The 16,436-nt window shown below is 32.9% G+C and overlaps 1 protein-coding gene across 17 annotated transcripts in view; it reads right to left on the bottom strand.

Moving 5' to 3' along the window:
- FIP1L1 (factor interacting with PAPOLA and CPSF1) overlaps positions 1 to 16,436 on the bottom strand; it is a 78,708-nt gene that overhangs the window by 25,307 nt on the left and 36,965 nt on the right. For all 17 annotated transcript variants that reach the window (XM_077136867.1, XM_077136875.1, XM_077136864.1 and 14 more), the window contains 2 exons: positions 12,353 to 12,446; positions 10,156 to 10,312 (listed from right to left, as the gene is read on the bottom strand). In XM_077136867.1, the coding sequence (XP_076992982.1) occupies positions 10,156 to 10,312; positions 12,353 to 12,446 (251 nt within the window). The remainder of the gene's footprint in view (positions 1 to 10,155; positions 10,313 to 12,352; positions 12,447 to 16,436) is intronic.

Here is a 16,436-nt window from a genome sequence, read left to right as displayed (position 1 = left end):
TTTTCTTTCTTTGCTTTGTATATATACATATATTTCTTTGCTTTGCTAAAAAAAAAAAAAAAAAAAAAAAATCAGTAGTTTCCATCTCAAATAAAAGATATGGATTCCTAAAAAAAAAAAAAAAAAGATGGGATGTCATTTCTGTAGATTATGAAAGACTTCTACCTTACTGGTACCCTATCTTGCTTTCAACTTGATAGTTTTATGAAGCCTGCTGCCATGTTGAAAGAGGCCCATGTGGCAAGAAACTGAGCACAGTCTCTGTCCAACAAGCTAGGAGGAACTGAATCCTTCCAACAAACAGGGACTAAGCTTGGAAGTTATACTTCCCTCAGGCCAAGTGTTTAAGATGGCTATGAGCTCTATAAGACCTTGAAGCAGAGAAACCAGATAAATGGTGCTCAGATTCCTGATCTATAGAAACTGTTAGATAATAATAGTATGCTTTAATCTATGACATCTTGGAGTTATATTTGTTATAAAGCAGTAGATAACTAAGACACACAATAACCAACTATTTTTTCTCTATTAAGTTCAAAGGAAAGAAAAAACATGGCAGAAGTTATATAAACTATGTTTTCATACTTTTCACTACTAACTTCCGAATTTTATCAGTACTACTGTTAGGAATAGACAGGCCCAATCACTTTCCTTAAGTCTCACAGATTTCTACTTTAAAGACATCAAACTCAGAGTTAAGTTTTACATAAAGAAATGGAGTACAAAAACACAGGTTTATAAAAACTCTTCATCTTCTGCCAGAAATGCTTTTACATATGTTGGTATTTTTAAAATTATACACATAACACACACACAAAATATCTATCATCTACCATCCACCCCTTAAAAAAATAAACATAGACTGCAGAATATTAAAATCCTATTTCTTAATAAGATGAGCAATTATTTTTCTTCATTTCAAAAGGGTGAAAAAAGAATGAGTAATTTTAGTTAAAAAAAGTGTTAAAATGTACTACGGTCAAAAAACCTAAAACAACTGAGAAGTTTTACTTTTTACTTCATAACTAAAAGACCATTTTTAAATTAAGTATAAAATGGACAAACCATTTATCACATCCTTATTTGGATATGTGAATCCTCTAATTTATAAAATGACCAAAGGTCTACTGAAAACAAAAAATTCTATCTTAGACAAATGAAAACATCTTTAAGCAAAACAATAATATAAACAAAAGGTAGATATTAAATCATAATTAGACTCTAGAAAATGCAGCTGTAGTTCTACAGAGTATTGAAAATAATAACTTTTAGAAGGGGAGCATCATGGGACAGAAGGAAATTCAAAATTCAACTGAACCGACATTAGAGAATAAACTTGGAATATGTTATTGGTAACAGAGACCATCAGGAGATAGAAATAGGGTAAGATAATGGGTAATTGGAGCTGAAGGGATACAGACTGTGCAACAAGACTGGATACAAAAACTCAGAAATGGACAGCACAATATGACCTAATTGTAATGTAATTATGTTAAAACACTGAATGAAGCTGCATCTGAGGTATAGTTTTTTTTTTCCTTTTTTATTTTATTTTTTTCTCTCTATTATCGTTTTATTTCTTTTTCTGTTGTCTTTCTATTTCTTTTTCTAAATCGATGCAAATGTACTAAGAAATGATGAATATGCATCTATGTGATGATATTAAGAATTACTGATTGTATATGTAGAATGGAATGATTTCTAAATGTTGTGTTAGTTAATTTTTTTAATTAATAAAAAAAGAGCTTTCCAGTAAAAAAAAAAAAAAATTCAACATCTTCAAGAAACTGCTGATTTCTATTAAATTTGCATTTCAATTAATTTTAGTTGTGCTAAAAACGGTATTTATTACACACAACTAGCAATATTCCCTATTTTGAGTTTACTGAAAACACTGATAGGCTTTTTTTTAATACAGAAAAACAAAATAAAAGAGAAAGTAAGTATACTTCTCAAGAACGTCAAAGAATTCTTTTAAAAAGCATTTCTGAAATGCTTACATTTTCTAGCAAATAGTGTCAGTTTAGTATGAGATAACAATCACATTTTCCAATACTTAAAAACCCAGGGATGGCAGATTTCATTTTTAACATGGCTTTTATGATAGAATTGGCAGCAACACAATTAGATGGACCAACATGAGTCAAAACCACAGCTATTTTTAATGAACATTTTTTAACATTTACTTTTAATCTATTGGCTAAAACTAAAAATCTTTGTGGAACAATAAAATTAACTTAATAAATATTCTATTTATATTTATATATATTATATACAATTTATATTATAATATAAATATTGAAAAGAAAGCTTTTCAATTAGATGGTCAAAATCAGAGGGCTGTTAATTGTCATCCCATACTGGCTATGCTTCTGCTAAAGCAGGAGTTCTCAAAATATCATCTGAATATTCCTAGGGTCCCTGAGACTCTTTCAGGGAATCTGCAAGGTCAAAATTATTTCCATAAAAATAAAAACACTAAGTTGCTATTTGCTTTTTTCACTGTCATTGTCTTATTAAGTATACAGAGGAGTTTTTTCCAGAGGTTTCATGGCATGGGCTACCACAACTGACATAATGCAGAAATAAATTTTCTTTTAGGGCAGACAGTAAGAGACTTTCAAAGATGTAAAACAAGGCCACTCTTCTCACTAAATATTTTTTATTATTCAAGAAAAAATAGTTATTTTTCATAAATAGTGTATTTACATTAACACGTAATGGATTTATTATGAGTATTTAAAATAAATATTCAAATTTCTCAGTTTTAACTTTTAATACAAAAAATATTGATACATATAACACACATAAACACTGAAGGCCTTGTGGTCTGTGATAATTTTTAAGAGTATAAAGGGGTCCTGTGACCAAGAAGTTTGAGAACTGTTGTATTAGAAGAACCAGACTGCTTACAAAAAAAATACCTAAAGAAAATGAAGGTCTTAAAGGAAATCTGAAAGATTTCAGTAGTGAGCTGTATGCCCCATTATCAACTCAAAATCAAGTCATTTAAGGAATAAACAAGATTTTTAAATATAATTATAAGTATTAGATACCTAGTAAGATACTGATCTAAATGGCATAATCTTATACATACTGAAAGCTTCTGGAGGTGAAAGAGAGAAGAGGCAGACCAAGAAACCTTAGAGTGAGAGAGTTTATTCCTGCGCTCCTGGGCAGAGCTCACAGAACTCCAGGTAGGGAATTGTGAGTTTGTCGCTGCGTCCTGGTGCGGGTGGTTTTTAAGCAACGGGGTTAGCTGACGTCTAGAAGGGGTGGCATATTTTACACAGCTCGAGTCATGGTGACCTTCCCTGTTCCCCCGACCTAACACATACATTTGAAATCCAGTTAGTAGTACTAGCCAACTAGTAAGATACTGATCCAAATGGCAGAATCTTACACATTTGAAATCTAGATAAATACTAAATCCTATATCCAACTTTAAAAGCAGGGACACCTTGTGCATCCGTGGTCTAGACAACTTGTGCTATGTCTCCCTAAAGCAAAGAGCCTTCTGCAACTTAACAGAATTCTTTCCAAATGCTACAGAACCATAATCGCATGAGCCTTAACACTGATTCATGTAGCAAAAAATGAGTTAAACTAACTCTGTCTTCTCATCTTCAATAAAATTCATTGTAAAAAGTAAAGATAAAATATGATGACACCGGTAGGGGGAAAAGATGGCGGCTTAGTAAGACACGCGGGTCTTAGTTCCTCCTCCAGAACAGCAACTAAAGAAACAGAAACAATATGAAACAGCTCCTGGAGCCACGACAGAGACCAAAAAGACAGCGTACCCCATTCTGGAACGGCTGAACGGGCAGGGAGAATCCGCTGCGGTGAGATACCCGAGGGGCGCACGTTTTCCCGGACGGGGCAGCTGGCGACTGGGGTCCCCTGCACGCACGTGGCTCCCCGGTCTGACTGGGAACGTTGGATAGCGGGGCCATCCCGCCACGCTTGGCGTCTCGGGCCAGCTGGGCAATTTGGACCGGCACTCCCCCAAGCCGCGGCGGCCGGCGACCCCCGCTCCACGCGCGGTTTCCCGGGCCGACTGTGAGATTCGGATTGGCAAGTTAAAGGAGCCACAGCATCTTTTACTGGTGGGACCCACAGACAGACGAGCGCCACGAGCGCCACCTACTGGGCAGGAAAAGAAAAACAGAGCCCAGAGATTTCACAGAAAAACCTTTCAACCAGCCGGGTCCCACACCCAGGGAAATCTGATCAAATGCCCAGACACCAGCAGAAAATAATGGATGACGCTCGGAAAATTGAAGATATGGCCCAGTCAAAGGAACAAACCAATAGTTCAAATGAGATACAGGAGCTGAGACAACTAATGCTGAATATACGAACAGAAATGGAAAAACTCTTCAAAAACCAAATCAATAAATTGAGGGAAGACATGAAGAAGACATGGGCTGAACAAAAAGAAGAAATAGAAAATCTGAAAAAACAAATCACAGAACTATGGGAGTGAAGGACAAAGAAGAAAACATGGAAAAAACAATGGATACCTACAATGGTAGATTTAAAGAGACAGAAGATAGAATTAGTGAATTGGAGGATGGAACATCTGAATTCCAAAAAGAAACAGAAACTATACGGAAAAGAATGGAAAAACTTGAGCAGGGGATCAGGGAACTGAATGACAATATGAAGCGCACAAATATACGTGTTGTGGGTGTCCCAGAAGGAGAACAGAAGGGAAAAGGAGGAGAAAAACTAATGGAAGAAATTATCACTGAAAATTTCCCAACTCTTATGAAAGACCTAAAATTACAGATCCAAGAAGTGCAGCGCACCCCAAAGAGAATAGATCCAAATAGGCGTTCTCCAAGACACTTACTAGTTAGAATGTCAGAGGTCAAAGAGAAAGAGAGGATCTTGAAAGCAGCAAGAGGAAAACAATCCGTCACATACAAGGGAAACCCAATAAGACTATGTGTAGATTTCTCAGCAGAAACCATGGAAGCTAGAAGACAGTGGGATGATATATTTAAATTACTAAAAGAGAAAAACTGCCAACCAAGACTCCTATATCCAGCAAAATTGTCCTTCAAAAATGAGGGAGAAATTAAAACATTCTCAGACAAAAAGTCACTGAGAGAATTTGTGACCAAGAGACCAGCTCTGCAAGAAATACTAAAGGGAGCACTAGAGTCAGATACGAAAAAACAGAAGAGAGCGGTATGGACTAAAGTGTAGAAAGAAGGAAAATCAGATATGATATATATAATACAAAAGCCAAAATGGTAGAGGAAAATATTATCCAAACAGTAATAACACTAAAAGTTAATGGACTGAATTTCCCAATCAAAAGACATAGACTGGCAGAATGGATTACGACCCAGCAATACCACTGCTAGGTATCTACTCAAAGGACTTAAGGGCAAAGACACAGACGGACATTTGCACACCAGTGTTTATAGCAGCATTAGCTACAATTGCAAAGAGATGGAAACAGCCAAAATGTCCATCAACAGACAAGTGGCTAAACAAACTGTGGCGTATACCTACGATGGAATATCATGCAGCTTTAAGACAGACTAAACTTATGAAGCATGTAATAACATGGATGCACCTAGAGAACATTATGCTGAGTGAGTCTAGCCAAAAACTAAAGGACAAATACTGTATGGTCCCACTGATGTGAACCGATATTCGAGAATCAGCTTGGAATATATCATTGGTAACAGAGACCAGCAGGAGTTAGAAACAGGGTAAGATAATGGGTAATTGGAGCTGAAGGGATATAGACTGTGCAACAGGACTAGATACAAAAACTCAAAAATGGACAGCACAATAATACCTAAGTGTAATGTAACTATGCTGGAACACTGAATGAAGCTGCACCTGAAATATAGTTTTTTGTTTGTTTGTTTGTTTGTTTGTATCTTTTGTTTTTGTCTTTTTTCTTTTTCCTTTTTATATATATATATTTTTTTTATTAGTATTATTATTTTAATTCTCTATATTAACATTCTATATCTTTTTCTGCTGTTTTGCTAGTTCTTTTCCTAAATCGATGCAAATGTACTAAGAAATGATGATCATACATCTATGTGATGATACTAAGAATTACTGAGTGCATGTGTAGAATGGAATGATTTCTAAATGTTGTGTCAATTTCTTTTCTTTTTTTGATTAATAAAAAATTAAAAAATTAAAAAAAAAGAATTACTGATTGTAAAAAAAAAAAAATGATGACACCAAAGGAAATTAAGTGAACATTTAAAAGCCTAATTTAAGTCTAAAATAAAAGCTAATACTCCAAGGATGAGCATAGTTTAAAAAAAAAAAGTGAATTCACAAAGTCTATTCACAATTAAGTTCTTTATTTTAAAAAAGAAACAAAAACATCTATAACATCAATCCCAGAAATTTTACAACTTTTCTTCCAATAAACAAGTATTTAAAAACTAGTTTATTCAGTTAAATATAAGACTTCTTAAAGAAATCAGGCAAACAGTAAAAACTTAACCGGATTTTTAAAATAATCTGATTCTGTTCTTTACAACCTCCCTCAAATTCCTACTCACAAACATTTATGTGTGGATTTCAGTATCAGAGAAATACCTACAAAATTATTTTTTAAAAAGCTTCTAACACCAGTTTTTGGGGGTAGTACAAAGATTCAGTTTTCTGGGCATAGGTAACCAACCATTCACTTCAATGTAATTAATAATAGGCTTTGTAGCCAGACTGCTTGGGTTAGAATCCTGGTTCTGCTACTTTCTAGTTATTACTTAAGTTACTTAAGTACTAGTTCTTCATTTGTAAAGCTAAAGAGTAGTATCTACTTCAGACGCTGTTCTAGAATCATCAAGTTAATAATACATGGAATATACCTAGAACAGTGCATGGTACATAGGTATTCAATAACTATAAACTATTATTTTATTATTATTATTATTCAGTAAAAGCATGAAACCATATTAATATCTTCCTGAAAAGACTTAAAATAGAAATTCTTAAACAGAAAACGAAAATATTAGATTCTCTGAAAATTATAGAAGTCATTGGTTAACTGGTATTTATTTTCAAGTTACTGTCAATATGGCCAGAAGGAATCACATTAAATACTTCTGTGTTTTAAAAGCTAATTCAACAGTCAGACACTGATTTAGGATGACATATCCTTAGCATCTTTGTTATACTCTCTAATTCACAATCTCTTGTACTCTTCATACAAAAAAAGTGCCAGATTCAGAAATACTTTGTCTTTTCTGTGTTACCAACATCATTTCGTACATGTTTGTACGTGTGTGCTTGTAGAGAGAGGAGGCAATGCAACTCTCCTTTTCTATCAACTATTTATTCAATAGTAAAAGTCTCTTCAATGAGAAGTGTCAAAATCACCTTACCACTGTTGGGGAGTAACTGTCTACTTATGCAAGGAGCCCTCATGGTGAATCTTCAAGTAGAGTTGACCATAAGTTTTATCCTTCAAACTGGGATACTTTTGAGAGGGGCACTTTTTAATAATTATGCTGGGATAAGAGTATAAATGACTGTCCCAGGCAAATGTGGATGTATGGTCATCATATTTACGAAAAAACTAAGAGAACCCCAAAATAGAGGCATAACATATTATTATTATGTTTGTCCCATCATATCATATGAAAGACTTTAGTATACATTAGAAAGCTGTTAACAAAGGCAATATTTAAATACATTTAAACTCATTCTTAAATTTCCCCTTAAGTATTTCACAAAGGAAAAAACAAAACCCAAGTTTCTCTAAGAAAAACAGGGTACTTTTTAAAGGCATACTTACAAAAAGAATCCTGAGTCAAATCTTTCATTATCTGCTTGTGATTCTTAAGGTGCTCTAAATTACTGCAAACTCTATAGAATATACGTAAACGTGATTCTGGGTAAATGGTAACTGAAAACATTAAGCGGGGCCGTCATTCAGGTGCTATACTCCTATGCAGTCTATAGTCGTTTAGAGCCAGTGCCCTTTCTGATTCAGAACTACCTATATAAACTGTCAATCTCAAAATGATCTTTAGCTTTATGGACCATAAATATGTTAATTCAGTCATCTAACATATTCAGGGATTGCCAAGTATAAACAAGACACTGTAACAAGCACTGTGTGGAAACAAGAATGGACGACACACAAACCTATATTCTGTCCAACAGCTCACAATGTAGCACAAATAAGCAGTAACTCAAGTAGTCTCAAATTATAAATATTTGGTTTAAATATCATTTGAAATTACTTCTCTTAACAATTATGTCAGTTAAATACTGCTTAAATCACTTAGAATTAATATGATTCTTTAAATGCTGACAGGACAACATGAGAATGTAATCCAAGATAAGAATCAAAGGCAAAATGGACAGGTATTTAAAATATGGAAAGCATGCAGGTGAAATTTAACTTGAGAGTAAACGGATTAAGTAACTGAAAAAGGACCAGAGGTACTCTATAGAATAATGCCACTAATAACCTAACATTATTTAAAAAGTTATCTTTATAATCAGAGATTACATGACAAAGACATGAAGTAATTATACCATTTTATAAAAAGCAAGCTTCTATATAATGCCATTGTATCAGCAATAACCCACAGAGCTCGTGAATATTTTTAAACCAGTGAAATTTGTTCACCATTACTTCATACCACTTCTCTCCTACTTACTTTAGTAAATAGCTAGTTTTGAATACATATAAAATGTTAGACATTGATGTATATTCTAGTAGCTGTAAGAAAATTCCTTAAAAATCACCCCTTAGAACCAAAAAAAATTAAATGAGATTACAAAGCAATTCAGCATAAGGCATATTACAGCATATAGTGATCTTTTAATCTCATTACAACAAAAATTTACAATTTAAGCTCTATTACAGAGGATAAAGGACTCATTTGTGATCACATATGCCCTCATTACTCTCCCCTTTCATCTAGTTAATTCTCAGCATATTAAAGAGCCAAGAATCATGGGTTCAATCCCAATTTATGAATGATTTGTGCTCAATTCAATTGTTTGAACAAGAAATTTACTGAATATTAGCAACAATATTGCCTGCAGTTAAAGCTCTAAGAAATTCTTCATAATAATTTTTTTGATTGTCATTAAGGATAAGTTTGGCAGTATAAGGAAATCAAAGGTATTGCGGATGGGGGCAGAGGCAATAGCTGATATTGAGAGGCTAAGGATGTATATTAGGGAAGGAGTACACAGATATTTTTATTTAGCTCTGTTCTCTGAGAACCGGCATCTGCCATTTTAAAACAGAGCTCTCTCTCGCATACACAAAGTGAGAGAGAGTACATGGCTATATAGTAATAATTTTATTAATAGAAAGCAAATCCTAACACATCTCACGTATAGATGTGAGACCAGCAACCAATTTTTTAAAATTAACAATCTCACAAAAATATGTTATCATTTATTGTTGGCATTTTCCCTTGGAAGAAAGTAATTATGATCTCAATCAATCTTGTTAATTTCATTTAAAATATGGTTAAAAGGGGATAAATATTGAAAGTTCATTGGGAACCAAAGAATAAGAAAGGCTACTGGATAAAAACTTCAAAGTATAAAAATGAAAATTTGGGATTATTTCTGAGTTTTGTTCTCTATTAGCACCAACTTAGTATTTTTTAAATAATCAAAAGGTAGCTAAAAATATGGTAAAAATGTACATCAACTTTCTAACTTGTTTAAAAAAGGAAATACCAGGTACCTGAAATCCAGTAGTAGTCTTTTAAAAGGAAACCAATATAAAAAGGAGAAAGAAGCAGACTGAAATTTTAGTATCAGTCTCTTCACAGGGTATAACTTTTTTTCCAAACAAGTTAAATATAATTACAATTCAAAAAGGATTTATAGGTAAACTATTAGCAACTTTAGCCTGGGGGATCACTACTATGTTTTTGTATTACAATTTTATTATCTTTACATTCTTCTGTCAAAGAGTGTTTCTTTACTATGCTGAAATAGCAAAACACCTATCTGTTTCATTGTAAATCTGCTGAAGACTCAATAACTATCATATTTATTATTGTTAATGTGATGCAATTGAATATCTTATTTTCAGATATGTATTTTAATTATAAAATCCAAAATGAAAGAAGCACTCATGGATTGTTTTTCTTTGAAAAATCAAATGTTTTATCTACTATTTACCTGGTGGTGGAATCAGAGGTGGAGCAGTGCTGACAGTTGGAGGAGGTGGAAGAAATGGAGGCGGTGGAAGATGGGTAGGAGGAGCTCCTGGAGGAAAAAATGGAGGTGGTTTGCTAAAATTGTTGTCTACTTCAGTAGCGGATCTTTCAGAAAGAACCTAAAATAAGAACACAGTTAATTAATTCAAAATGATAAATAAATGTTTTTATTTATGATTAAACTCAATAAACTCATTTCACTTAATCCAAGAAAAAAAGTAAAAGGTAGTTTTATCCACTTACACATTTATTTAGGGAGAGGTGTAATATTTATATGCTTAAGAAAGAATCATGTAATAACATTCTAAACAAGAAACAAGTATTTTATGAATACAATGTAATGAATGTTACCTTTGCTACCTAACAAAAGCAATGTAATCATTAACTATAGATACTAGCATTAAGAAACAGACATGGCAGAAGGGCCAGACTTCCACTGTACCAGAGCCTCTCATCACCAGGTTGCAATCTATAAGACTGCAAGACATGCATAAAGAGGTTGCAAATAACAAACAGCAAGATACATAAATAAGTTTTTCAGTGTTGTATTTCAACACTGAAAAATAAGTGTTCAGTGTTTTTCAGTGAGAAGGGTAAACAGCATAATCTGCAATCCAAATTTACTGAAATTATTTTTAAACAGCAAGGAAACTGGTATCTAGGAATTTGGACTTTCAAAAAGCTCCCTAAGTGATTCTGATGTGCCAAACAGGTTTGGAAGGGAGCCAACACAATGTCGTATATTTTGATTTACACTTCTTAAATCCTTGCTACCAAAGCATATTATTTAAACAAACAACTTCCCCTTTCATTAACTTTTACTATACTTAAGTACATTAATTTTTTTAAGTTTATGGTGATAAACTATTTTTAAGGTAGACCACAGAACTATTTTAAGAAATCATGGCATTTTAATGATTTTTATTTTTAGATGCTAACAATAATACTTTTACATGACCAGTCTATTAAAAGTAACAAGAATCAAAACATTTTGAATATTTTTTATAGTTAGAAAAGGGAAAAAAAATAACAAAAAGTGTGACCAATATGAAGCTGTTGTGTACCCCAAAAAATTCATGTTCTTTTTCTTAGTCCAACCTTGTGGGGGCAGACTTATTGTTAGGTAGGATCTTATTGACTGTTTGCATGGAGATGTGACCCACCTAATTGTAGGTGAGACTTTCTGCTTGGGGGTTTCCATGGAGATGTGTCTCCATCCATTCAAGTGGGTGCATACTGGATTTAAGAGGGAACCATTTTGGAAAAAGCTTAAGAACCAACAGAAGACCCAGATGCTTGGAGATGCATAAAGGAAAAAAAGCCCCCAGGGAAGCCTTTTGAAAGGAGAAGCAAAGATGAGCAGATCCAGTCATGTGCCTTCCCAAATGACACAGGTGTTCCAGACCCATCAGCCTTTCTCCATCAAGGTATTTTTCCCTGGATGCCTTAGTTTTAGACATTTTTATAGCCTTAGAACTGTAAACCTATAACTTAATAAACTCCCTTTATAAAAGTCTACTTGTTTCTGATATACTGCATTCCAGGAGCTTTAACAAACTCAAGCAGTGAATAACTGAAAGTCTCAGTAACTCAACTTCTGATTGATTTATTCCATGTTGCTTAGGATTCAGCTCTTTTCATGCTGTTTTTTAGTGCAAACAAGGAAAATCTACTTCCCCCATAAGCAAAACTTTAAATTATGGTATATACATACAGTAAAGCTATCAAGAGATTCTAAATTGTATTTTAAGACTAAAATGGGAAAGTAAAATGACAATTTTAGATGAAAACAAAGACACATAAAAATATAATGTATTAAAGTAGTATCCCAATCTTTCTTTGTGACAAAGAGATGCAACAGAATGTTAAGTATCTTTAGATGGTAGAATTACGGATTTTTATTTTCTTCTCCAAACTTTTTCTATAGTTTCCAATGAGCCTATATACAATATTCCCATAATATGGGGAAAAAATATAAGGGGAAAAGCATTTGTAACAAATATAAAAGTGACTGGGTCCGCATCATTTTAAAGCTCTTTGTAGCACCTAGAGGCTTACCACATAGAACAGTACCATGAATATTTACTGAAAGAATTTTAGAGCATGGATATAATCCTTCAGTTAGAAAAAAAAAAAAAGTAGATTTTTAATTACTAAACCTGTATGTTGCTGTTTTCATTTGCACGTCGTCTTCCTTCTACTCTGCTGATGGTTATGGTTTGACCAATAACATCGATTGCCCCCGGTAATCTCCTGTAACATAAAAATTGAATCTATTCAATTTCACTTAATTAGATGTTTAAAATACAATAAAAATATTTAAGTGAAAAAACCTAAAACTCTTGGCAATGTACTTAAAATCAGATCAAAACATACCTTAAAAAACTTCACTGAATTAGTACTGTCACAAAGTAGCTAGAACTCATTTTGTACTGTCATAAAGAAACTAGAACCACTGAACAAACTATGATCAAAATATTAAATTGTAAGTATTTTATAGCTTTGCTTCTACATTTACTATTTTTATTTGCTTCTGCATTTACTATTTTAATTTGTTTTTGTGGAATGGAATCAGGTAGCAAATGCAACACAAATGGAAACAAAATGAATTAGTTACAACAATTGTAACATATTTCAGAGTTCTATTACAGAAACAAATAGTTTCTAAAACACTTGAAAAGAAATAATGCTCATTTTGACAGACAGTGGCTATTTTCCTTAGTGACATATTCTGAGCATTAGAAAGCATGAAAAGAGAACCAGTTTTCCATTTCTGATGTCCTTAGAGAGAAAAATTCAAACATTTAAATGCTGCCCTACCTCCAACTGATTATATTTACCATCTCTTTGAAGTTTAGAATGTATGATATGGGAAAATCATACAGCATAAAATAATGCTGCAACTTTAATAGGAAAACCTAATAAGTTAAATTTTAAAAACTTTAATGCTAAAATCATCATGTACTTATTATGACCTTTATAAAAGCACATATACTTAACAAGATACAAGTCACTTATAGAAATGGGCAATGAAAATGGATGCAAATTAGATGAATTTATCTTCGTCTGTATTTCAGTATTGAATGATTCTGCTTTTAAAACTTTACAGGATGAAAAAATAAAAGAATAAAAAGAAACTTTACAGGAGAAATATAACAAGTAAAATACAGTATTTTACTTCCTTCCACAGCTACCAAGGTTAGATTCCTAAAATAACTAATGATCACAGTGGCTACCATTTGTCGAATTAAGGCTCATAATAAATGCTTAATTTTAAAATTATTGTATATTTTTTTTAGGGATATAGAACTGGGGGTTGAGAGTGAAGTCACATACCCAAATAATAATAAAATGGAAAAACTAAGTTTCAAACTTAGTCGTTCTGACTCCAAAGCCTATAGAATCCTTCCCTTGAGTCACGCTGCTTTCTGGCAAGAGAATTCACCTTCAAAAAATTTCAGACTTTTCTGGAAATCAAGAGATGGTGACAGTTCATCACAAGAAAGACTCAGAAAACTCTGTAACTTTATGTACACAAAAATACACTCTTGTAAAAAGTCTATACTGACATCTGAAATGTCTTCAAGAACATAATCAATTCTCATCTACCATCTCTTCCCACTTGAGATTTCTCTTCTCTATAATTTTAATATGATAAAAGACATTCAACGTCTTTCTGATTTTGTCTTGGTCACTGAGTTCCCAGATTCCAGCATGATTCCAAAGACCAAGAGTGATTTTATTTAACTTAAGCTCTCCTATATAGCTGATAATACCTCTCATTTACAAAAACTACTGCTCCAATTTCTTCCCTAAAATTTAGAATAAGTTTAAAGCTATGCACATAGTAATTTTATACCAAAGCATGTGCCATCGATCCTCTTAGATACATATATCTCAGATCCCAACATTCTGTCAGATACAGGTATATACTGAAGCCAAGATTTTACTATTTATTGCTACCTAGACTTCAGGTAAAAATCTTTACTTCTATTCTACTACTCCCTTTCATACTGTTCTAGTCCCAATCACTGGGTTCTCTCCCACAACCTTTTAAAGTGTATTCTTATCAAGAACACATTCTCACAAAGTTGTACGGATTACAATTACAATTTGGACTGTAAATACTCACAAATGATTAAAATTAGCAAAAATTAAATCTAGGTATAATACTGTGTGTTAAGAGGAAAGATTTCTATAACCTATTACCATACATTTCTAAGGAATTCTGGGATATGTGGGAACATATTCAATCCTTAAGTCTGTCTTAAATATGATCACAGAAGTTTAAGTACTTTTACGGCTTTTAAAAATTTTAATGGATTCTTTAATCACTTAAGAGTCATAAGGCAAAGTGCCATATTTCTATAATAATACAACTGAGAAACCAGACTTATAAGTCCCTTAAAGGAATCCAGGAAACTGTAACTCCTTACATTTTCAAATCAACACTTGCACAGGTTTTATAAAACCACACAAATGGATTTACCTTAGTTATCAGAAATGTTAACTGAGGTTTTACCCTTTTGTTTGAAAATAGTTAATGACAGATATATATAAAAATAATGTACTTAACATGGAAGAATGACGAAATGATCCAAAGTTATTCTGATACTATACTACGAAAAACAATAAACTCCTGAAGCATATCACTCCATGAAAGTTCTTGATGTATGCTATTACACTGCATAAAAATGTATAGTACAGCTTTGCTGTGAGGAACTTTATTATAAATTCAGTTTCCACATAGCACAAATCTAACTGGGTCTACAAATTTGTCTAATGTGGTAGCTAGCTAAAGCTGCTACCACAATTCTCTTCCCTATATTAGACTCAATAAAAGCTACAAGAGACAAAAACTACTATGTGTAATTGAGCTAATTACAGTTTAACACACGTGAATGTCCAGAAGAACCTCTATTTTTTCTTCTGACACAGATGACTATGAAAACACCTCTGAAATTGTAATGGAATTAAATTAAAATGACATATTTTGATGATTCCAATGTTTCAGAAAGGGTTTAAGCCCTGTTGAGCGGTACAACAGAAACTTCTAAAATGACAAAATCAGGGTCAAGGGAAGAAAGAAAGAAGGATAACTGCTAAATACTGTGTCACAAATTTATCTCTGAACTTCTCATTCTTAGCAGCCAAAGCACACACGTTATTAATAACTAGTCTTTTGTGTGTATAAGATAAAAACAGACCATCAGCTCCAAACACCACTTTTCCTGGTAATAATAGTAATTAGTATTTACTGAGCACCTATTATATGCTAAGTAAGCACCATTCTAAGCACTTTAAGTATATTTATTCTGTATAACACTCCTACGATTATCGCTATTTCACAAATGTGAATAAAGAAAAAAAAATTCTCCTTTGAGTCTGTCTTAAAAGATGGAATGACAGGGCGGGCCATGGTTGCTCAGTAGGCAGAGTTCTCGCCTGCCATGCTGGAGACCTGGGTTTGAATTCCAGTGCCTGCCCATGCAAAAAAAAAAAAAAAAAAAAGAGAAGGTATGACAGACTATGGTATTTTTAAAACTTTTTTTTAAACCACAAAACACAATAAGATACATTTTGCATACCAATCCAGTACACACACATTAATAAAAAAAACTATTAAAAAATGTTTTGTGAAACAGTACTTATACTTACTATAAAGGAAAAAGGGGAGCATTAATATTAAATATGACTATAAATTACATTTAAATATAACATTGAAGAACACAAGAAACAATAAAAATGCTAGTCAGGGCCACTAAATTGATTACACAACCCACTGTATGAATTGCAATCTCATGCTTCTGAAAAACAGTAAAATATGGACAAAGTCTTCAATTTTACTACAATGAAAACCAAAGTGTACTTCACAGAGCTGTTTCTCATAATGTCTCTCAATGCTGCATGAAAGAGAACCACAATGCACAATGTAATAAAAGCAAATTAATCAGGGAAAGGAAGACAATGTGACCTGGTATTTAAAATTTTTAAATGTCAGTCTTGATCTAAGGATTTAATCATATTTAACGAGAGAGTTCTTTACTAGCTCATATATGTTCTACAGAGAGGGATCAAGAGGTCCCTGAAGCTAACTAAATACATGTGTACAAATATAATTTGGGGGAAAAAGAGTCCACATTTTGGAGAAAATTTTCAAAGTAATTAATGATTCAAAGAAAATTCAAAACCACTATTTTAAAGGAATGGATATATCACATATCCTTGCAGAAATCTTCTATG

This window comes from Tamandua tetradactyla, chromosome 19 (assembly GCF_023851605.1).
Source record: "Tamandua tetradactyla isolate mTamTet1 chromosome 19, mTamTet1.pri, whole genome shotgun sequence".
Lineage (NCBI taxonomy): Eukaryota > Metazoa > Chordata > Mammalia > Pilosa > Myrmecophagidae > Tamandua > Tamandua tetradactyla.
This window is presented reverse-complemented; position numbering and strand designations above follow the sequence as displayed.